Source organism: Hyperolius riggenbachi, chromosome 10 (assembly GCF_040937935.1).
Source record: "Hyperolius riggenbachi isolate aHypRig1 chromosome 10, aHypRig1.pri, whole genome shotgun sequence".
Taxonomy (NCBI): Eukaryota; Metazoa; Chordata; class Amphibia; order Anura; family Hyperoliidae; genus Hyperolius; species Hyperolius riggenbachi.
In genome coordinates this window covers 267,183,309-267,207,214 of record NC_090655.1, presented here as the reverse complement: position 1 = coordinate 267,207,214, position 23,906 = coordinate 267,183,309, and the positions used below count along the sequence as shown (strand labels likewise).

The following is a 23,906-nucleotide window of genomic DNA, read 5'->3' as shown; positions in this document are numbered from 1 at the left end:
TACTGGCTACTATTTACACTCTCCCCCCCAGTCCATTCCATAGAATTCCATTAATTCTCTATGTAACTTTGCAAGCAATCTGCAAAGTAATCTGCATGGAATCTGCTCTATGGAATCTGCTGAAAGGAATCAGCAACTATTTTTTATTTAAAAAAACAAAAAAACAACAACAAAGAAACAGAAGTGACATTTAAATCTAAATGTCACTTCCTGCCGGCCGGGATCGCGGACATCCGGTATGGGGCTGGGGGGCGCTGACTGGGTGGGCAAGTAGTATCACATGCCCACTAAACGGCGCACACAGATCGGCGGTTTGCAACGGTTCCGTTGCACCGCAAACCGCCACTGCAGGGATGTCCCGCATAGCGGGACATAAGAGTGCATCGGGTTTTTCCGTTTGTTCCGCTATGCGTGACATACGAGTGGAAAGGGTTAAAAGGAGTTGAAAATTCATAAAAAATAAATACATAAAAATCATATTATCCAATAGCAAATGAATTACCTCCCTTACCTATCTAGTTTGCAGTATTTTTCTCTGGCAGGTTTCATAGATATTTGACCAATAAAATATAAATCTTAGTTTCTCTGTTTTTGCTTTATTTCCATCTTGTGAGGAAAAAAACTGACATCACTTCCTCCCTGTCTTGTGTCTTTCATGGACTTTGTTTCTGTTCCCTCCCTCCTTGCATGAGTGATGCCCCTCCCAGGGTAGGAGGTGATGACATGTTGCCGAGGGAACAGAGAGAGTCACTCCTGAGCATGTCAGGTGAGAGTTACCAGCACACAGGAGGCGGTGTAAGCAGCAGATACATGCACAGTAAGGACATTGTCCGCTATTAGTGCTAGTGTTTGTGGGGGGGGGGGGAGGCTAAGTTGGGGACCCCGAGTTGCTGTTATACCAAACTGCAGACTCCTAGATCGGTTTATATGTGATAACTCTGGAGCAAGCCATCTATAGGGGCACAAATAGGGATATATTTATTCAGGGAAAAAATAAAAAGTTATTTTATTGTTTTACTTTATTTTCATTGAACAGTTTCAACCCTCTGCAAAAGCTCAGCCAATGATACGCACACAAAAACTAAAACAAAAAGAGGTTCACATATTTATTTTTTTTATAACTGTAAAACAAAAATACAGAAACACAGAAATTTCCTTTCCTTCACTCAGTCTGGATGAATGGGAGCGTCTAATATTCCCACATCTGCAGCTTTAAGTAGGTAAATAACAATGTCATATAGAACTTTCCTGGAGTCTCACATTCTTATTCTAAATTTAGAGGGGTTATATTCTGACTCTGAAATGTACAAAGCAGCCACCTCAGTGTGATATAAAATCTGGCTCATTCAGCTTCCAACAAAAGCAAATAATTCACTTTTCAGCACTTTCTGGTTATCAGGCAGTTTGTTCAGCCAGATATGTGTTTTATACTTTAATTTACTCTTCAGGAGAGCCATGGCTGCATGTGACTGCAAAACCTGCCTCATTTTCATAGATATTAACTCTTGTTTATCAACCCTTCCAATGGAAAATATAAAAAGTGAAGACAGGCAAGTTTTAACTAGGCTTAGTACCACATGTGTATATATTAATCTCACCATGTCACCTCATTTCAGGGACGTTAATGCTTTACAAACAAATACGCTGAGTGACAAGAAAGCGTCCTCGGGATGCTGTGTAATTATGCTTCCTTGTGCACAAAAAAAAATAGACAAAGTGTATCAGAACACTTTTGGCCAAGACATTTCCCACACTCAACACAAGTGTCTGAAGTGCGGTGACTTACACTTGCATTTCCCCCTCAGCACACGATAATAGGGCTTTTCATAAGGTGAGATCTCTTGTGTTTGACAAGCTGTGCATTACGTGCAAAACATTTCCCACACTCAGCACATGAATGAGGCTTCTCACCAGTGTGAGATTTCTTATGAGTGCCAAGATGTGATTTCTGTGCAAAACATTTCCCACACTCAGCACACGAATAGGGCTTCTCACCAGTGTGAGCTATCTCATGATTAACAAGGGCCGCTTTAAAACTAAAAGATTTCCCACACTGAGCACATGAATAGGGCTTCTCACCAGTGTGTAATCTCTCATGTATGACAAGGTTTGCTTTACGCCTAAAATATTTCCCACACGTAGTGCATGAAAATGGCTTTTCACCAGTGTGAGATCTCTCATGTATGACAAGGTTTGATCTACTCCCATAACATTTCCCACACTTTGCACATGAATAGGGCTTCTCACCAGTATGAGATCTCTTATGACTGACAAGAGGTGATTTTTGGAAAAAACATTTCCCACACACTGCACATGAATAGGGCTTCTCACCAGTGTGAGATCTTTCATGCGTGACAAGGATTGATTTACGTCTAAAACATTTCCCACACTCATCACATGAAAAGGGCTTCTCACCAGTGTGAGATCTCGTATGTATGACAAGGTTTGATTTTCGCCTAAAACATTTCCCACACTCAGCACATGGATAAGGCTTCTCACCAGTGTGAGATCTCTCATGTCTGATAAGCACTGATTTCCAAGAATAACATTTTCCACATGTGGAACAGGAATAAGACCCTCCAGCAGGGGGAGAGTTGTGCTGGGTATGAGGGCCCTCAGGGTTAGACAGGTGAGGGGAGTCTGGGGGAATATTTGGGGTAACCAGGATATTTGCAGCAGACTCTTTTCCAATCACATCATCATCCATTGTACAGTCTGTGGAAACAGAGAGACGACTCTTTGAGAGGCTCCTGATGCCGGGACTCCGCCCTGCAAATAGAAAAACATCATCATTTCCTGTTAGAGAGCTCTGAGAGGAGGGAAAAAAAACATTATTAGCGATAGCCAGCGAGCTGCTGATAATTCCAAGTTGATGCACAGTTTATTTAGATTGGAAACTGACCAAATGCAGCAGCTGCATAACTTTGCATATAATTCACATACAATTTGCATCATCTTTAAGTTATCTACATACCACTGACCATTACTAGTTATCAGCCTGACAGAGAACTACAGAAGCGCGGAGGTGTACAGAGGCGCCGGTAGGATAAAAGTCAATAAAAGGTTTAAAATTGTTTCGGTTGTGGTGGTGGACGAGCCAACCAAAGACAGACACATGTACTTGTAATAATCCAAATAATATACAATTTATTCGTTTGCTCCTAATGACAGTCGCAACGCGTTTCACGGGCGAGAACCCGCTTCTTCAGGCAATAAAAGACAGGAGCAATACACAACATGTACTCGATGAGTTGCTTGGCACCTCTGTAAAGGTCCCAGAGTTGCCAAGCAACTCATCGAGTACATGTTGTGTATTGCTCCTGTCTTTTATTGCCTGAAGAAGCGGGTTCTCGCCCGTGAAACGCGTTGCGACTGTCATTAGGAGCAAACGAATAAATTGTATATTATTTGGATTATTACAAGTACATGTGTCTGTCTTTGGTTGGCTGGTCCACCACCACAACCGAAACAATTTTAAACCTTTTATTGACTTTTATCCTACCGGAGCCTCTGTACACCTCCGCACATCTAGAAGTCCACCCTGGGTGGAAGGGTGACATACCCTGCAATTTCCTCCTATCTACAGAGAGCGACGTCTTAATCCTGAGTGGGGACAGGCTTGTTCTCCCCACCTGCCTTTACAGTGGTTGCCTTGGAGGTAACCCTGGTTTGTGAGTATATTACTTACTTCTCATATTACTATCCCTCCCTTCTTATACATACTACACCATATTGGGCTCTCGGTCTTCTACCCTGAGAACTACAGAAGGTTCTGCTCATTACAGGCGGCCAATCGCATGACTATAATTTTGGCTGGCATGCAAGTTTTAGGTAGCTTGGAATTCAGCCAGTGAAACATTTCCTGATCATTGTAATTATCTGCATACAATTTAAAATACATTTACATACAAAGAGTTATTTGCGTCTCAGTGACCCTCCCTACAGTAAAAGCATTAGCCATACATGGAAAGTAGTACAATGTAGAGCTTGATGAGACAATGGAAGCAATGTGTTACTCCTGTGACAACAGACCTATATGTATGAAAACAAGAGTGTTCTGCATGATGTCGGGTTTAACCGTTTATTTCTGGACATATCCAATGAAAGCATCTCAAAGCACAAGGCTGTCATGTTTCAGACCTGCTGGTCCTTAATCATAGCTCAGCAGTGTGCGTTGAGCTGTAGTAATCGGATATGTCCAGAAACACCAGTTAAACGCGGCATCGTGTGGACCTCTCATTGTTTTCATGCTACACCGGGATTGGCTACCCCTGGTCCAGCACTGCCCCTTTATTGTGGAGTGGTTTCCACGTTTCCAAGATCTACATGTGCTCATAGCATGTGTGTTATGCTAGTAGAGCAATGTGGTGTCACTTACCGGTAGTTCCCCGACTCACCAGCAGATGGAACTGTGAGGAGATTCTGGACGGTCACCTGATCAATGTGCTGCATTGCTGCAGTGGACTTGCTAGCAGCACATTGCTAGACCATTCTGGTACTCTTGTAGCGTTGTGACTCTGGCCATTTTCCTATGCTCTCTGATCCTTGCTCTTGTACTATGAGCTCCCAGTATTGATTGACCCTTGCTATTCTGACTATTCTTTGTCTACTGATGTATTCTGATTCCCTGGTTTAATTATTGCCTGTCTGATTTCTCTCTTGTATGCCTATTAGGTTTATCTACTCCTGAATAGATCGGTGTTCCTGTGTGTGGTAATTTGTTCCTATATTGTGTGACTGATGATCATGTACATTTGCTATTGTAAGTATCTGTATAGTTAGTCAGTTAGAGGGGTTCTGGTAATTGTGGTTCACCATGTGTCACTGATTGTATAACTGCATGTGTATTGTAGTTGTATATTTGAATTGCTGCACCTTTGTAAATTAACACATTTTCACTTTCAAATCCAGCTTGTGCAGACTTCAGTATTTTCTTATGCCTGGTACACACCATGCAATTTTCCATCAGATAGATGGGTCCATACATAATTTCCAACAGATCCAATCAGATTTCCGATCATTTTGTCTGATCACTTTTGTGCAAATCAATCAGAAAAAAATCATCAGAAATCAGATCGGACCTGTTGGAAATGATCTATTTGACCCATCTATCTGACGAGAAATTGCTTTACAAGTGATCTCTTGTTCCTGCCTTGTCTTGATAAGGATCTGCAGGCATTACAGTAGGCATGTGTAGAAATCTGTCTCCACTCTGGTCCCCAGGACTTCCTCTAGGTCTTAATCAAACCCTTGAAAAGCTAGTGGGAGCAGTGGCCTGGAGGATTCACATTAATATGGGGGGGCACTAACACCACCAACATGGAAGCTACTGGGGCGGGAGGGGAGTCCACCACCATCATGGAAGCTGTGACTAATCTGTGTACAGTAATGTACAGTGACCATTATCAGCTTATTACAGGCCGGTAACACTAAGTCACCACTACTGTGACCAATCTGTGTACAGTAATCATTATCAGCTTATTACAGGCCAGTAACACTAAGTCACCCCCTACTGTGACCAATCTGTGTACAGTAATGTACAGTGACCATTATCAGCATATTACAGGCCAGTAACACTAAAGGTCCGTACACACGCCGGACTTTAGGCAACGACGAGTCCGTCGTTGCCTCCCGCTGGGTGGGCGTGCCAGCGACAGTCCGGCGTGTGTACGCTCTGTCGTCAGACTGATACGGCTGTTTCTGAGCAATCCGCCGGGCGGATCGCTCAGAAACAGACGTATCAGTCTGACGACAGAGCGTACACACGCCGGACTATTGCTGGCACGCCCACCCAGCGGGAGGCAACGACGGACTCGTAGTTGCCTAAAGTCCGGCGTGTGTACGGACCTTTAGTGTTACTGGCCTGTAATATGCTGATAATGGTCACTGTACATTACTGTACACAGATTGGTCACAGTAGGGGGTGACTTAGTGTTACTGGCCTGTAATAAGCTGATAATGATTACTGTACACAGATTGGTCACAGTAGTGGTGACTTAGTGTTACCGGCCTGTAATAAGCTGATAATGGTCACTGTACATTACTGTACACAGATTAGTCACAGCTTCCATGATGGTGGTGGACTCCCCTCCCGCCCCAGTAGCTTCCATGTTGGTGGTGTTAGTGCCCCCCCATATTAATACGCGGCTTTAGTCACCCCTACTGTGACCAATCTGTGTACAGTAATGTACAGTGACCATTATCAGCTTATTACAGGCCAGTAACACTAAGTCACCCCTACTGTGACCAATCTGTGTACAGTAATGTACAGTGACCATTATCAGCATATTACAGGCCAGTAACACTAAGTCACCCGTACTGTGACCAATCTGTGTACAGTAATGTACAGTGACCATTATCAGCATATTACAGGCCTGTAACACTAAGTCACCCCCTATTGTGGCCAATCTGTGTACAGTAATGTACAGTGACCATTATCAGCTTATTACAGGCAGGTAACACTAAGTCACCACCTTCTATGACCAATCTGTGTACAGTAATGTACAGTGACCATTATCAGCTTATTACAGGCCAGTAACACTAAGTCACCTCTACTGTGACCAATCTGTGTACAGTAATGTACAGTGACCATTATCAGCATATTACAAGCCAGTAACACTAAGTCACCCCCTACTGTGACCAATCTGTGTACAGTAATGTACAGTGACTATTATAAGCATATTACAGGCTAGTAACACTAAGTCACCCGTACTGTGACCAATCTGTGTACAGTAATGTACAGTGACCATTATCAGCATATTACAGGCCAGTAACACTAAGTCACCCCCTACTGTGACCAATCTGTGTACAGTAATGTACAGTGACCATTATCAGCTGATTACAGGCCAGTAACACTAAGTCACCCGTACTGTGAACAATCTGTGTACAGTAATGTACAGTGACCATTATCAGCTTATTACAGGCCAGTAACACTAATGCTGCGTACACACTGGCGACTATGGTCGTTTGAAACAGCTCATTAACGATCGTTCCGCCGACAATCGGGGAAAGAACTTTACCCAACGATCATTAACACGAACGACAAAAGAATGACATCGGGAAGATGGAAATATCCAACCTGACAGATCATATCTACCGACAATCGTTACAAAACTATAGTGTGTACAGACATCGGCCGAGAACGATCGTTACAAGGGCCAATGCGCCTGCGTTGAATTCTGCCCAGCTTCAGTAATTCCTTTGTAGCACGGCCGTAAAGATTGTTACATTGCTCATTTCAATTAAACTTTGTTTTCAAGTTAACAATCATATATTTGTATCTATTGTAACTCCATGTCAGTGTTTTTTTATTTTATTTTATATAAATATGTACGCAACATTTCCTTCTGATCGTTCTTGTCTGCGAGAACAATCGTTAAAATGTGTATGATGATCGCTGCATCCCATCGTTGCATACCAATCTTTCCAATATCGTTCGTCTGGTAACTATCGTTCTTTGCAAACGATAGTTATCGCAAGTGTATACGAAGCATAAGTCACCCCCGCTGTGACCAATCTGTGTACAGTAATGTACAGTGACCATTATCAGCTGATTACAGGCCGGTAACACTAAGTCCCCCCTACTGTGACCACTCTGTGTACAGTAATGTACAGTGACCATTATCAGCTTATTACAGGCCAGTAACACTAAGTCACCCTTACTGTGACCAATCTGTGTACAGTAATGTACAGTGACCATTATCAGCTTATTACAGGCCAGTAACACTAAGTCACCCCTACTGTGACCAATCTGTGTACAGTAATGTACAGTGACCATTATCAGCTTATTACAGGCCAGTAACACTAAGTCACCCTTACTGTGACCAATCTGTGCACAGTAATGTACAGTGACCATTATCAGCTTATTACAGGCCAGTAACACTAAGTCACCCCTACTGTGACCAATCTGTGTACAGTAATGTACAGTGACTATTATCAGCTTATTACAGGCCGGTAACACTAAAGGTAGCCATACATCTAGTGAAGATGGGCAGATTGAACCAATAGTGATGGATAAGTTTCTTAAATCAGTTCACAAACTGTTCATACTTACGCATCCATTTGCATACCGGCGAACGGCCACAAACTTCAATAGGCAGGCAAATTCTAATGACTAGAGGGACTATTTCTGGCCAGTAAACTGATGGAGAAGTTGTTTCAAGGGTCCTACCTCCTGGGCTGTGGCATGCCAGAGGAGGATCCATGTCAAAAGTCCCACAAAAAAATACATAGATGTCACGTTATAATTTCTAAAGGAAAGAAATCACATTACATTCCTAAATATCTGGAATAAAGTGCTTTAAAACACCCGGCGTGTGTACACAGCGATCAGGTAGTGTAAGGGTTAGGCCTGGTTCACACTGACAAATGAAATGCCCCATTTACCGCACTGCAAACAACCGCAAAGAGCTTTAGTGATAACATCAGGTGAGCGAATAATTGTTTTCACTAGTTGACATCTCCAGGATGTAAATGTTAGTCCTCTCTGAGGCAATCTTTGTGTAGTGGTGACAGTCACAATATTATAGTTCATTGCTTCATTAAAGCGGTATTGTCACCATAGAAATCAAATTTCAACAGCAACTGGTCTGAGTGTATTAAGTGATAAAGATGCTAATCCTGCATTTAAAACTTTTTCTGCGGTTATGGTTTGTAGTTATCACATACTATAGGAGCACTGGCCCTTTAGTAGTCAGTGCCAAACAGTTGAATGCTGGGAGTTCTTTTTATCTATAATATATTCCTCCTCTATTTATTTCACTGCCTAGCTGCTTATCTGAAACATGATCCTCTGCTCACTTGTGTTTTTAAGCAAGGCTGAGGTGACTCAGCGATTAAAGGAGTAAATAAAAAAAAAGAGACAGTTGTTAGTATACACCTCTGAAGACTCTGGGAGGAGGGCAGCTAATGAATACACAATGAGCAAGAGAAGGGAGGGGGGAAACAAGAGTCAGGGAGGATATGATGTCAGCATTTGCTTGGCAAGATGGCCACTGCCTAGAATAGGATTTTCTGCTTTTCCTTTATAACATTCACAGGAATCATTATGTGGATAGCCCAATACATCTGTTATGTAAGTAGAACTAGTATTTATCTACTTATATATGTTTTTCATTTCTAGGTTAGCATGGGTGTCACTTGTTCTTTAAACTACACAAGACCCTTCACCATGTCAAGATAACAATCACAAAGGGGAATGGACATGTACATGCCGCCTCCTGGTGGTGACCACACCTCTTCCTGCTCCTGGTCACACTCATCTGCGGCCTGATCCACCACTCTTAGCAGGGCACGCTCCAGGAAAAAAGTAGTATATGGTATTAGGTCGCTGATGGAGCCTTCGGTGCGACTGACCAGGTTCGTTATCTCCTCAAAAGGATGAAAGAGCCGGGAAAAAAAATCCCCAGCTTCGCAGAGCCTGTCCTAGCACCCAGGCCATACAGATACTCATTCATGGCTCATTCTTGTTGGAGCAGATGTTATTAAACGCCTTGGGTGACAGAGTGTAACATGGCAGTGTAAATAAATGTCCTTGCAGAGCTCCCGGCTACATGTTGTGATTAGCGGGCAGAAAACACACTGTACCCACTTTCTTTTTGCCCCGAATGTTATCGCACGCAGAGGTGGTCGTAAAAAAAGGAGACTCCGAAAACTTCTAGAGACTCCCTAGAACACTTTACCTCTTCCCGCACCGCCCAAAGCACTACTTCCAAGATGGCTGACACCCCTGCTTCGGGCCCTTCCCCAGCGAGGTCTCCCGGCTCTTCGGGAAAACATAGGGCACTGGATGAACTCTGGACAGACCTGAGAGGTATGCCCATGAAAGCAGACATACAGCAGCAGAGGGAGCGGATTGTCTGCTCCACTAAAGAGATCACTGCACTGCGGGTGGACATCAGCTGTGCAGAGAGTGGCAGGGCTTAAGTCAGAGGTGGCTGCTTTGCAGACGGAGGTGGCACAGCCGAAGGAGAGCAGATAGAGGCAAGCGCTACTCCAAAGTAACAAGAGAGCGTAGCTTGAGGATCTCCAGAACCACAGCAACAACGTGCGCGTATGGGGCCTTCCGGAAGCTACAAGACCGGAGGACTTACAGCCTAATCACCAAGCAATCTTCAATAGGCTCCTTGATGGACCTGGGTATACAGCCATCAAAATGGACCATAACCATCGTGTCCTGTGACCTGTACCGAGGGGCTCCAAGACCCTGCACAAAGTTATTTGCTGCATCCACAATTTCCCAAGGAGGCTATTATGTTGGCTGCTCGCCGCGCGGGGACTGTGGACTTTGATGGGGCAACCGTTACATTGTCCCAGGACTTGCCCCCCCCCCCCTACTCTCACACAGAGATGGGTGTTGAAACCTGTTTTGTCATCTCTACAGCAGGCGGTTGCCACCTATAGATGGAGTTTACCATTCCAACTGCAGGCACGTCGGAGGAACAACTCCTTTACTCTCAGGCACACTAGGGACCACCCTTGGGACCTGCTGGCTTTCTTCAAGGCCCTTTGCATACCACACAAAAAAGAGGCCCGGACTGGGCCCTGGACTTGAAGGGGGGGGGGGGTTGGCCCCTCTCTTTTCTCCCCCATGATGGCCCTGCTGATTCTTGCACGTTGCTGTCTGTGCATATACATTCTCCCTCCACTGTGACGACCAGAACTGTGTTGGTGCTTGCCAAGTACTTTTTTTTTGCTGCACATAGGTTTCCTCACGCTGCCTAAGTCCTTCTTGGTATTTGAGACCCCCCTTCGTATGGCACTATCACATGTGACAGACAGACTTGTTCCCTGCTCTTAAATCTAGGCTCTGATTCAAAAGAGTACGGATGATGTTCGCAGCTCCCTTTGAGTACAGTTTACGTGTTAGGAACTGCCCTGACTATGCCATCTAGCTGCTATATGCATTTTACACCTAGCATCGTCATTGTGCTATATTCCTGTGCCCTATGTGTATACGAAAATGCTTCAGCGATCTGATGAGCTATACTGTTATTTGCTGCTGCAAGATTCTGTATTAATTACTGTGTAATTGTTTATGTGAATGTTGGGGCCACTATCAGTTAGCTCTACCTAGAAGGGAAATCTTAGGCTGCACTGAAAACCTCAGTGAGTTTATATGGTTTCAGCAATAGCGGGGTTTTGGAAGTGTAGGGTTAGTCCAGTCAAATTTTGAGGGATAATTTTGCCTTATTTCAGAGTTTCTAGTGGGCTGGGGGTGTCTATTGGGAACAGGTGAGTCATTAGTGGGGATGGTTTCTCTTACGTGTGTTATAATGTGGGATGTTGGGGCTGATGACGGACCTTGTGAGTGGGGGTGATTGCAATTTACTATATATTCTTGCTATACTCACTGTACTTATACCATGTGTAAAATATATATGTCAGGGCTATGGAATCGGTACAAAAATCCATTTGACTCCTCAGGTTAGGATTCCACCGACTCAGACTCCTCTAATTTGCATATTACAATTTTGTTGATTGAAAGTATTTTGCATAAAATGCATCCCTTAAAGGGAACCAAAACTGAGAAGAATGTGGATTTTTCCTGTTAAAACAATACCAGTTGCCTGACTCTCCTGCTGATCCTGGGTCTCTAATACTTTTAGCCACAGCCCCTCAACAAGCATACAGATCAGGTGCTCTGACTGAAGTCAGACTGGATTAGCTGCATGCTTGTTTCAGGTCTGTGATTCAACCACTACTGCAGCCAAAGAGTTCACCAGGACTGTCAGGCAACTGGTATAGTTTAAAAGGAAACATCCTTATCCCTCTTAGTTTAGGTTCCCTTTAACTTCCAACGCTTAGGAACCTTAAAAGACAACTGAACTGAGAGGGATATGGAGGATGCCATATGTATTTCCTTTTAAGCAATACCAGTTACCTGGCTATCCAGCTGATCTAATACTTTTAGTCATAGACTTAGGTCTCAATCACATCATACGCGCTGTCATGCCCATTTGGAAGCGCTTATGACGTGGTAACGTGCAAGAACGGCAGAAGGGTAGAGACAGCCCTTCAGCCGTTCACATCAAATGCACTGTGCAGCTGTACGATGCGCTATGATGTGCTTGCGTACTGCTGCATACATTCTGCCCGCAAGTGCAGAGCGGACCCATTCACTGTCAATGGATGGGATCAACAGTGCATCGGGTAGCAGCGCAGATGGTGTGCGATCGTACGCATTGCGTTCCCATTGCGCGGCCATCTGCGCTGCATAGATGTGAACGAGGCTTAAAACAAGTTCTTAGTAAGAGTACTTGTAGAAGGTAGAGACCGGAACCAAGAACATCTATCAGGCCCTAGGCAATGTAAGTGTGGGTACATGTAAGAGTGATGTGCAGGTACTCTGCAGGGGAATGAGGAGATTCTTCCTCTATTACACATTCTTCATGCACAATCTGAACCAGGTTTATGGGTGATAGACAACACCTCTGTGTTCAATGTGCACAACATTCTCAGTGGATTCCCTGCAGCTCTGTGGGGAGTGCATATGGAGAGTATAGTACTACTGTGTAACTTAACATAAACCTGAGACAAATGAACGTTTTATACATGCCTGGGGTTTCCTCCAGCCCCCTTTTAGGCTAATCAGTCCCTCACTGTCCTCCTCCGCCACCTGGATCTTCTGCTATGAGTCCAGGTACTTGAGCCAGTCAGGCGTAGTGCGCATGCACACACTCTGCCGCCAGGAACGTAATACACCTGCGCAGCATTATTGCACAGGTGCAGAATGTTCCTGGCTGTGGAAGCAGCATGCGGCTGGACTGCGCTGACTGGCTGAATTACTGGGACTCATACCAGAAGATCCAGGTGGTGAAGGAGGACAGCGAGGGACTGATAAGCCTGAAGGAAGCTGGAAGAAGCCCCAGGTATGTATAAAAATTTTCTTTTCATCCTTCTCAGGTACCATTTAATTCGTAGTCACCAAACCAAATTTTGACAACATATCAAATTATTTGATTTCATGAGCAAAGGGAGTGCATAAATTTGCATAAATCAGCATCAACGCAGAATTATTTCCATCTCATTGATCATCTCTATTAGTGACACGGCTACACATCAGGCTTTATTGTTACAGCATAGATGTTATTTAGTATATATAAGAGATTCCTGTGTACACATCATATACACTCACAATCAGATATGTATACCTGACTTTAAAAATACAGGGATTGCTTTATTGAAGCAGCACAAGTAACTATTTTTTCACTGGTTTATTTCATTTTTGTGGGCTAAGCGCAATAATTTATGATGACTATTATCTGAGAAATAGAACATTTTATCATATTTTCTATTTAAATTACAGTTTAAATTCATTAGTAGTCAGAGTCGGTGCATTTTTTCGCCAACTCCGACTCCAGGTACCCAAAAATTGCTCCGACTCCACAGCCCTGATAGAAATATATCTATATATCTGTGGTTGTATATGGGTAGTTCAGTATCCATCGCATTTGGATGTCGATTGGTTCTCAGGTGTGGGGCCCCTAGGGTTCCGCTTCTGCTCATTATAAGTTACATATCTCAATGTGGTCGGGAGGGTGAGACTGGATGTTCGTTTCTCCTCTCGCCTAGATATGGCCAGCTATATGTTTTTCTCCTCTTCCTGGTGGAATGAAGGGACTAGCCTAATTCGAGTGACGCTAATGCTGGGAACTTGTTCCCGACAAATGTGTACGATGGAGCTTAGACTCATTTTCATTTATTAGCAGAACTAGAAAAAGAGTGTCCCCAATAGCACCACACTCACCAGAAAATGAAGTTAATGGAAAACAGTTGGTTCTTTTTATGCGCCAATTACCAGTCAGCAGGTGTTCCTTGAGCATTACTTGTGCCAGCTGGATGCGCTTGCTGAGGGGGGGCATGAATGTGGCCTTGGAGCCTGCGCTGGAGGAGGTCTACCATCCCTTATTTAATTGACAACAAATGTAGATCAGATCTAGGAAAATGGTTGATGTCTGGCATGTTTCACACCCTCCTGATAGAGATTATACCTTTTTCTCTAACTCCCATGGTGTGTAGTCTCGTATCTCCTATATCTTCTATGGGTTCTTTTTCTCTAATCCCCATGGTGTGTACTCTCGTATCTCCTATATCTTCGTTTCCCTCAACCTACTCTCGGTGGTCACAGGTATCCATATCGCCATGGGTTCCATCTCTGACCACGCCCCCAGTGCTGGCTGCATTGGCAGTGCTAGAGAGCAGACAGAAGATCTCATCGTGGCGTCCCAATGTCTCTCTTCTGAAGGATGAGGCCGTGGCCGGTATGGTGGCACAGGCGATCGAGAATTATTTTGCTACTAACGCTGTTGAGGGCATGTCTCCTATGACATTTTGGGCTGCTCACAAATGCGTCATTAGGGGTGTACTGATACAAGCAGGCAGCAGACTTATGCTGGGCATACACGGGTCGATTATGCCGCTCGAATCCGCGCCCGATTGTTTTCCACGCTCGATTCTGGGGGCGATTTTCTTATCTTTCCCTATTGTCCTCCATGCAGAATTGAGCGCGGAAATGATCGAGCGTGAGATCGGACATGTCAAAAATTATCTATCGAGCCATCTAAATGGCTCAGAATCGAGCCGTGTATTCCCAGCATTAAACGTGTAAAGTAAAGAGTTGAATGTGACATCATCGAAACAGGAACTCATCACCTGCTATTGGCTGATAAAACCTTGTGATATAATGACAGGCACGGTCTTTACTGCACATGCCTGAACTTTCACCTAGTTCTAAGAACTGTCATCTTGTTCTAAAGAGGCCATTTGTTTAATGTTCTTATGAGAATATTTTCATAACAATGGCTCATATTTATGTTGTTCGTCGCCAGCTAGTCTGGCCTCAACACTGGATAAACTCTTTAACCTTGGCTGGTTTTGTGTAAGACACAAAACCATGTTCCAGTGTTTCTAGAAATGCTGCATAAAAGGGAGACTCTGCAAATCAAGTCTTTTAACTAAACTCAGCTAAAGTAACTGAGGCCTATGAATTCAATCATATAATACTTAAAGGGATACTGTAGGAGGGTCGGGGGAAAATGAGTTGAAGTTACCCCGGGCTTCTAATGGTCCCCCACAGACATCCTGTGCCCACGCAGCCACTCCCCAATGCTCCGGCCCCGCCTCCGGTTCACTTCTGGAATTTCAGACTTTAAAGTCTGAAAACCACTGTGCCTGCGTTGCCATGTCCTCGCCCCCGCTGATGTCACCAGGAGCGTACTGCACAGGCCCAGTATGGTCTGTGCCTGCGCCGTACGCTCCTGGTGACATCAGGGGAGTGAGGATACGGCAACGCAAGCGCAGTGGTTTTCAGACTTTAAAGTCTGAAATTCCAGAAGTGAACCGGAGGCGGGGCCGGAGCATTGGGGAGTGGCTGCGCCAACAAAGGATGTCTGCGGGGGACCATTAGAAGCCCCGGGTAACTTCAACTCATTTTCCCCCGACCCCCCTACAGTATCCCTTTAAATTCTTACGAACGCTGCTATTGAAGACTATCTTAGGGAAATCCATAGACTCGAAGTTGTACACAAGAGATCGTTGTCCACAGCGGATTTAGAGGCGCGCACCTCAGAGCGTAAGAAATTCAAATCTCTACTGTTTTTCAAAGCAATATATGCCACCACTCGGTGGAAACAACACTATTTTCAGTATGGGAATAAGTGCAGCGGCCTCTTGGCACATGCACTCAGCATCCAACAGTCATCAAATTATATTCCAAATATTAATGATGCGCTCTCCAAAATACATCATAGATCCCAACAGGGCTGTGGAGTCGGAGTCGGAGTCGTGGAGTCGGAGTCGTGGAGTCGGGCAATTTTGGGTGCCTGGAGTCGGAGTCGGGAAAAAATGCACCGACTCCGACTCCTAATGAATTTGTAACTGTAATTAAAATAGAAAATATGATAAAATGTTCTATTTCTCAGATAATAGTCATTACAAATAATGTATATATACACTATATATACAGTAATAGCCGTGCTTAGTCCACAAAAATGAAATAAACCAATCAAAATTAGTTACTTGTGCTGCTTCAATAAAGCAGTCCCCGTATTTTTAAGGTCAGACATACATATCTGATTGTGACTGTATATATGATGTGTACACAGGAATCTCTTATATATACTAAATAACATCTATGCTGTAAGAATAAAGCCTGATGTGTAGCCATGTCACTAATAGAGATGGTCAACGAGATGGAAATAATTCTGCATTGATGCTGATTTATGCAAATGTATGCACTCCCTTTGCTGATGAAATCAAATAATTTGATATGTTGTTAAAATTTGGTTTGGGGACTACAAATTAAAGGGTACCTGAGACGGATGAAAAGTAAAGTTTTATACATACCTGGGGCTTCCTCCAGCCCCCTTCAGGCTAATCAGTCCCTCGCTGTCCTCCACCACCCGGATCTTCTGCTATGAGTCCTGGTAATTCAGCCAGTCAGCGCTGTCCAGCTGCATCCACAGCCAGGAACATTCTGCACCTGCGCAATAGTACTGCACAGGTGTAGTATGCTCCTGGCGGCGGAGTGTGTGCATACGCACTACGCCAGACTGGCTCAAGTACCTGGACTCATAGCAGAAGATCCAGGTGGTGGAGGAGGAAAAAGAGGGACTGATTATCCTGAAGGCGGCTGGAGGAAGCCCCAGGTATGTATAAAACTTTAATTTCATCTGTCTCAGGTTTACTTTGTTACACAGTAGTACTATACTCTACATATGCACTCCCCACAGAGCTGCAGGGAATCCCCTGAGAATGCTGTGCACATTGAACACAGAGGTGTTGTCTGTCACCCATAAACCTTGTTCAGATTGTGCATGAAGAATGTGTAATAGAGGAAGAATCTCCTTATTCCCCTGCAGAGTACCTGCACATCACTCTTACATGTACCCACAGTCACATTGCCTAGGGCCTGATAGATGTTCTTTGTTCCGGTCTGTACCTTTTACAAGTACTCTTACCAAGGACTAGTTTTAGTCTAAAGGGAATAAATATAGTAGTCTACATATCCTTCTCACTTCAGTTGTCTTGTAAAATTCCTAAGCGTTGGCAGTTAAGAGACGAATTTCATGTTACATACTTTTAATCAACAAACTTGTAATATGCAAATTAGAGGAGTCGGAGTCGAGGAGTCGGAGTCGGTGGATTTTTGGACCGACTCCACAGCCCTGGATCCCAATCAATTACCCGGATATTCTGGGATTTTTATTCCTCTCTATAACAGGAGTCAGGGATCTTTTTGGCTGAGAGAGCCATAAACACTGCATATTTTAAAATGCATTTCCCTGTGAGCCATACAGTGGTGACGTGTATACAGTTGATCTGCCGGGCAGCGGAAATGTCAGACAGGTCTTCAGCTTCTTTTGGGTTTCAGCAACATCAGCAATTTTCCAGAGAACCAGACAGGAGAAATACAGACTAACAGCTTGTACAATTAGCTAGCTGACTTGGGGGTTGAGTCACTTTGTAGGACGAGACCCACGCACTTTGGCCCAATAGACTGCCTGTCAAGTGTCAGACAGCCTATTGGGCCAATCAAAGTGCGGGGATCTCATCATACAAAGTCATTGGACCTGACAGGGTCCACGGTGGGACAATTCGCGCGGCCGTTGGTTTTGGGGGGAGTGAAAGTAAGTTAGAAGTGCATTCTACAGCAGTAGTGTGCCTACTTTGAAAATGTTACTTGCGCAGCTACACTAAGGGCCCCGTTTACACTTAATCAGTTGGTGTGCGTTAGTACGCGTTTTTTCCATAGCAGTGCATTGTGAAAAATATTTCAGTTAAAACGCGTTAAGTGTGAAAGGTGCCATAGGAAAACATGGGCATTACTTTGAAAATCAGTTTTCTTTCAGCTGATAATGGTCACTGTACATTACTGTACACAAATTGGTCCGCCCAGTGCATCAATCAGGAACAGCCTTATCAGTCCGCCGACCATGCGTACACACTCACTACAGTCTGTTTAAAACCCGCCCAACGGGAAGTGCCGACGGACCCGTCGCTGGCTGCTGTTGTGCGTGTGTATGCACCTTTATGTACAGTGACCATTATCAGCTCATTACAAGCCAGTAACACTAAGTCATCCCTACTGTGACCAATCTGTGTACAGTAATGTGCAGTGACCATTATCAGCTTATTACTGGCCGGTAACACTAGGTCACCCCTACTGTGACCAATTGGTGTACAGTAATGTACAGTGACCATTATCAGCTTATTACTGGCCGGTAACACTAAGTCACCCCTACTGTGACCAATCTGTGTACAGTAATGTACAGTGATCATTATCAGCTTATTACTGGCCGGTAACACTAAGTCACCCCTACTGAGACCAATCTGTGTACAGTAATGTACAGTGACCATTATCAGCTTATTACTGGCCGGTAACACTAAGTCACCGCTACTGTGACCAATCTGTGTACAGTAATGTACAGTGACCATTATCAGCTTATTACTGGCCGGTAACACTAAGTCACCCCTACTGAGACCAATCTGTGTACAGTAATGTACAGTGACCATTATCAGCCTATTACAGGCCGGTAACACTAAGTCACCCCTACTGTGACCAATTGGTGTACAGTAATGTACAGTGACCATTATCAACTTATTATAGGCCGGTAACACTAAGTCACCCCTACTGTGACCAATCTGTGTACAGTAATGTACAGTGACCATTATCCGCTTATTACAGGCCGGTAATTCTATGTATGACAGGGCACACCACACTGGCACGGTGCGACAAATTGCCTAACGAAACCCTGTGGGGAAGTTCATGCTTCCCACATTGCGGTACTCTGTGCCAGAAGTGTCCGAAATAATGCTAGGGCATACCTGCGTTACCGCGTGGCTCCTGCAGTGATCTGTGTTGGCCCAGAAGTCATGTTAGTCTATGGCGGTGCAGGCTTTTTTGCGACGTCGCGGGGTGCCTACGCAGAAGCGTGTTTTTACAATACGCTTCCGTGCACTTCCGCATATCGAAGCAGGAAGTGACCACAAGCGCCAAGTGACCACTTCCTGCTTATGAGTACATAGCATAACCCTAATATGGCCAGTCTGTGAGCAATGACACTGTCATAATAACTGAAGATATTCAATGTTTAATATTCATTACTCACCTGCTCTACCCTCTTTAAGAGGGTCCTCATCTATAGTTGTCCCCATCACGTTACCCTCCTCTGCAGACTGATGATCACTCCACACATATGTATCCTCTTCTTCTTCTTTAATCACCCTTATTATTATACCCTCCATAGAATGCTGATCACTCCTCACATACGTCTCTTCTTCTTCCTCTTTAATTGGCCTCCTCATGTCACCCTCCTCTGCAGACTGCTGATCATTCCACACATAGGTCTCTTCTTCTTCTTCTTTAATCACTCTTATTATTAATCCTTCCACCATAGACGGATGATCACTCCCCACATCTGTCTCTTCTTCCTCTTTGCTTGTCCGCATCATGTCCCCCTCCTCCATAGACTGCTGATCACTCCTCACATACGTCTTCTGCTGTTTGAGTTCAGATTTCAGTTCTAAAAGGGATAACAGATTATAGCTGTAAGATATTAGCAGTAATAAACAGAGCACAGGAAAGAACAATTTGCTAGGGGGTGATAATATCCCATAAGCTGTGGTATCCTGCACATTCAGTACCACAGTCCTCTCCTCCAGTGTTCCTTGCTCATCATCTGGTGCTTCTCTCCTCCTCTCCATGCACACATTCCTGGGAGGTTACAGCAGTGCCGGCAGCGGTAGATGGATGAGGATGTGAGGAGAGAACAGCTATAGACAGAGGAAGATAGGAGCAGAGGCCTGCGACTAATGAGCTATAAATCACAAATGCAATAGCAAACTGCTGCGCTTAAAGAGACACTGAAGTGAAAAAAAAATGATGATATTATGATTTGTATGTGTAGTACAGCTAAGGAAAAAAACATTAAGATCAGATACATCAGTCTAATTGTTTCCAGTACAGGAAGAGTTGAGAAACTCCAGTTGTTATCTCTATGCAAAAAAGCTATTAAGCTCTCCGACTAACTTAAGCAGCCCATACACTCAGCCGATTTTCTGGCCGACCGATCGATCCCGATCGATCGATTGCAAATCGGTTGGCCAATCGACCGATCGATGGCCGATTTCGATCGATTTCGATGGATTTCCATCGAACTTGCAGGGTGGAAAATTTAGGTCGATCTGAAGAGATTGCTTATCAGTTTGCATTGGCCTTAATGGAAATCTGATGGCAAAAAAATGCCATCAGATCGAATTTCAATAGATTTCAAACTGAAATCTGTTGGAATTCTATCCTGGTAAAAAATGTTCTAAAAACGCATCAGATAGACCATCAGATGCATTTCTTATCTATCTGCTGCCAATCTGACGAGTGTATGGGCACCTTAAGTCGTGGAGAGGGCTGTTATCTGACTTTTATTATCTCAACTGTAATTGAACTGTTTACTTTTCCTCAGCTAGAGGAGAGTTCATTACTTCACAGACTGCTCTGAAAGACTCATTTTGAATGCTGAGTGTTGTGTAATCTGCACATATTATAGAGTGATGCAATGTTAGAAAAAACACTATATACCTGAAAATAAAAATATGAGAATATTTTCTTTGCTGCTAATCTTCTAGTAATTATTCATAGTACACAACCAATTCATTATATCATATTTTTTTCCCGCTTCAGTGTCTCTTTAACCAATAAACTGCTGTGACTCTTGTATAACAATACAGTCAGGTGATCAGTTCAGCAATAAGTATATGGAGCTGCAAATGACAAACTGGAATAGTGAAATACGTCCAGCAACTTAATGGGATAGCAATCTCGTTAGTGTATGTGCAATGGCCTCGGCTGGTGCAATGTACGAGTATACAGGTGAGACACACTATCAGCTGGCAAGTGATCTGAGCGGGACACCGCAGGGAACCAGGCCGCATGCAGTCCACCTATCATCTTTGCTGTCACACGCGCATCACCAAATGTCAATTGTGAGTGAGATTGCTGTAATTTTTATTAAAGTGGAAGGAAACCCAGCATTTCATCTTTCCTCTTAAAATTATGTACAGCATATTATAGACTACCTTCATTTTTTTTTTCCACTAGAAAAGCATTCAACTAGTTAAACACAGTCCTTGAAGGTTCAGTGCAGAGAAAGCTAGACGCATCTGAAGTGGAGATAATGTTATCTTGTGTTTATGCAAAGGCAGCTCTCAAAGCAAAAAAACTGTACTTTTGGGAACTTGTAATTTCTAAATGAATAATAATACTTATGCACAAATGTGAACATGATAACCGTATGGCATATAAAAAGTAGTAAAACATTTTTTTTATTGAATATTATGTTAGGGTTTTATACTGCTTTAAAACCTTGGATTTTCTGCTATGCAAGTTTGCTGCTCTTGCGGTATTACTGGAAGCCTGGATTGAAGCCTGCTGTAAGAAGGATGGATACTCTGACATGTAGATACGGTGAGCCCCGAGTGTAGTGGGGTGCTGTTACTGTGTGTGTGTAACACTCACGTGTGCTTTTGCCATGAGTGCTGGACTGGTGACAGGATTGCTAACGTATAAAGTTACTGGCAGTATTACACTATTCCAGTTTATGTCAGTGCCGCTGGATATAATTATTGCTGAAATGATCACCATACTGTTTTGTTATACAAGAGTCACAGCAGGTTATTGGTTGAATGCAGCAGTTTGCTACAGAAACAGAAATTAGACTGTATGTTTACCACGTTTATGTGGTTTACTGGATTGTGGGTATAGGAATACAACCTCTATCTGTTGTATATTATAAATAATTAGCTATAAATTATCATTACTTATGGCTCTGCCACCTCATGAACTGGGCAGATGGGACCGCAGCTCCATATCCTGACCATACCTGAGCCCACCTGTCCATCACCTACTAACCCCAAACCCTCCAAGAGCCGTAGCAACAAACCAATACCGGGACCAAAGGAGCAGAGGCCACCCAACCCCTCTCTAGCTGTAGCCTCCATCTCCTCTGCCTGTCCTACCAGCCACACACCTAGTATATAACAAGTATGTCCACCCCAACCTCTGCTCTGCCCAATATATAACAAGTATGTCCGCCCCGACCTCTGCCCTGCTCAATATATAACAAGTATGTCCACCCCGACCTCTGCTCTCCCCAATATATAACGTGTATGTCCGCCCCGACCTCTGCTCTCCCCAATATATAACATGTATGACCACCCCGACCTCTGCACTGCCCAATATATAACAAGTATGTCCACCCCGACCTCTGCTCTGCCCAATATATAACAAGTATGTCCACCCCGACCTCTGCTCTGCCCAATATATAACAAGTATGTCACCCCGACCTCTGCTCTGCCCAATATATAACAAGTATGCCCACCCCGACCTATGCTCTGCCCAATATATAACAAGTATGTCCACCCTGACCTATGCTCTGCCCAATATATAACAAGTATGTCCACCCCGACCTATGCTCTGCCCAATATATAACAAGTATGTCCACCCCGACTTCTGCTCTGCCCAATATAATAAATATATCCACCCCCACTTCTGCTCTCCCCAATATATAACAAGTATGTCCACCCTGACCTCTGCTCTGCCCAATATAATAAATATATCCACCCCACTTCTGCTCTGCCCAATATATAACAAGTATGTCCACCCCGACCTCTGCTCTGCCCAATATATAACTAGTATGTCACCCGACCTCTGCTCGGCCCAATATATAACACGTATGACCACCCCGACCTCTGCTCTGCCCAATATATAACAAGTATGTCCCCCCGACCTCTGCCCTGCCCAATATATAACAAGTATGTCCCCCCGACCTCTGCCCTGCCCAATATATAACAAGTATGTCCACCCTGACCTCTGCTCTGCCCAATATAATAAATATATCCACCCCACTTCTGCTCTGCCCAATATATAACAAGTATGTCCACCCCGACCTCTGCTCTGCCCAATATATAACTAGTATGTCACCCGACCTCTGCTCGGCCCAATATATAACACGTATGACCACCCCGACCTCTGCTCTGCCCAATATATAACAAGTATGTCCACCCCGACCTCTGCTCCGCCAAATATATATCAAGTATGTCCACCCCGACCTCTGCTCTGCCCAATATATAACAAGTATGTCCACCCCGACTTCTGCTCTGCCCAATGTATAACAAGTATGTCCAACCCGACCTCTGCTCTGCCCAATATATAACAAGTATGCCCACCCCGACCTCTGCTCTGCCCAATATAACGAGTATGACCACCCCGACCTCTGCTCTGCCCAATATATAACAAGTATATCCACCCCGACCTCTGCTCTGCCCAATATATAACAAGTATGTCCCCCCTGACCCTTGCTCTGCCCAATATATAACAAGAGTCAAACAATCACCTCTTCCAGCCATAGCGCCTCTCCACGGCCTGCTAAAGTCGATGTTACACCATTTCCTGTCTTTAGTTTAATTACTTCCTATCTGTGCGTTCCACCTGGGGGAAGTGAGGTCGCCATCTTGTGGTGAGTAGGCATACTGCAGCCCCTGTTTGTGGAAGTTCATGCACTCTGCCTTCTTAAATGATTCTTATAAAAAATTATTCTTATCATTATTGTTGGTTTATTGTTGTATTGTTATTATTATTATTATTCTCTAGACTGGAGATGTAGACATGGCCGGGTTTCGACTTTTCGCTGCTTGAGTCAAACTTGTGGGGATGCTGCCCAGCCTCCTTCCTCCCACCTCAGGTACTATAATTCCCATACCTCCCAACTATTTGAGATGAGAAAGTGGGACATTTAAGCCACGCCCCTGTCACACCCCTGACCACGCCCTCGTCACACCCGTAGTCACGCATACCATAAAGATTTCACAAGAAAAATATGTTTTATAATTCAAACCACACTGGTCCTTTCTAT

General features: G+C 44.1%; 1 protein-coding gene across 1 annotated transcript; it reads right to left on the bottom strand.

The window, feature by feature from the left end:
• Window positions 1–1,093: 1,093 nt before the first annotated feature.
• On the bottom strand, window positions 1,094–23,453 carry LOC137535423 (zinc finger protein 501-like). The gene is made up of 3 exons (XM_068257258.1): window positions 23,388–23,453; window positions 19,110–19,523; window positions 1,094–2,769 (listed from the first exon to the last, which is right to left on the bottom strand). The coding sequence occupies exons 1-3, from the start codon at window positions 23,398–23,400 to the stop codon at window positions 1,802–1,804; spliced, it is 1,395 nt and encodes a 464-aa protein (XP_068113359.1). The 5' UTR covers window positions 23,401–23,453; the 3' UTR covers window positions 1,094–1,801.
• Window positions 23,454–23,906: the final 453 nt, after the last annotated feature.

Bases quoted from the DNA above. Each gene is read 5' to 3' on its own strand.
- LOC137535423 (XM_068257258.1), bottom strand. The intron at 2,770-19,109 runs GTGAGTAATGAA...TTCTATTTGCAG, and splicing joins TCTTAAAGAGGGTAGAGCAG to GGCGGAGTCCCGGCATCAGG.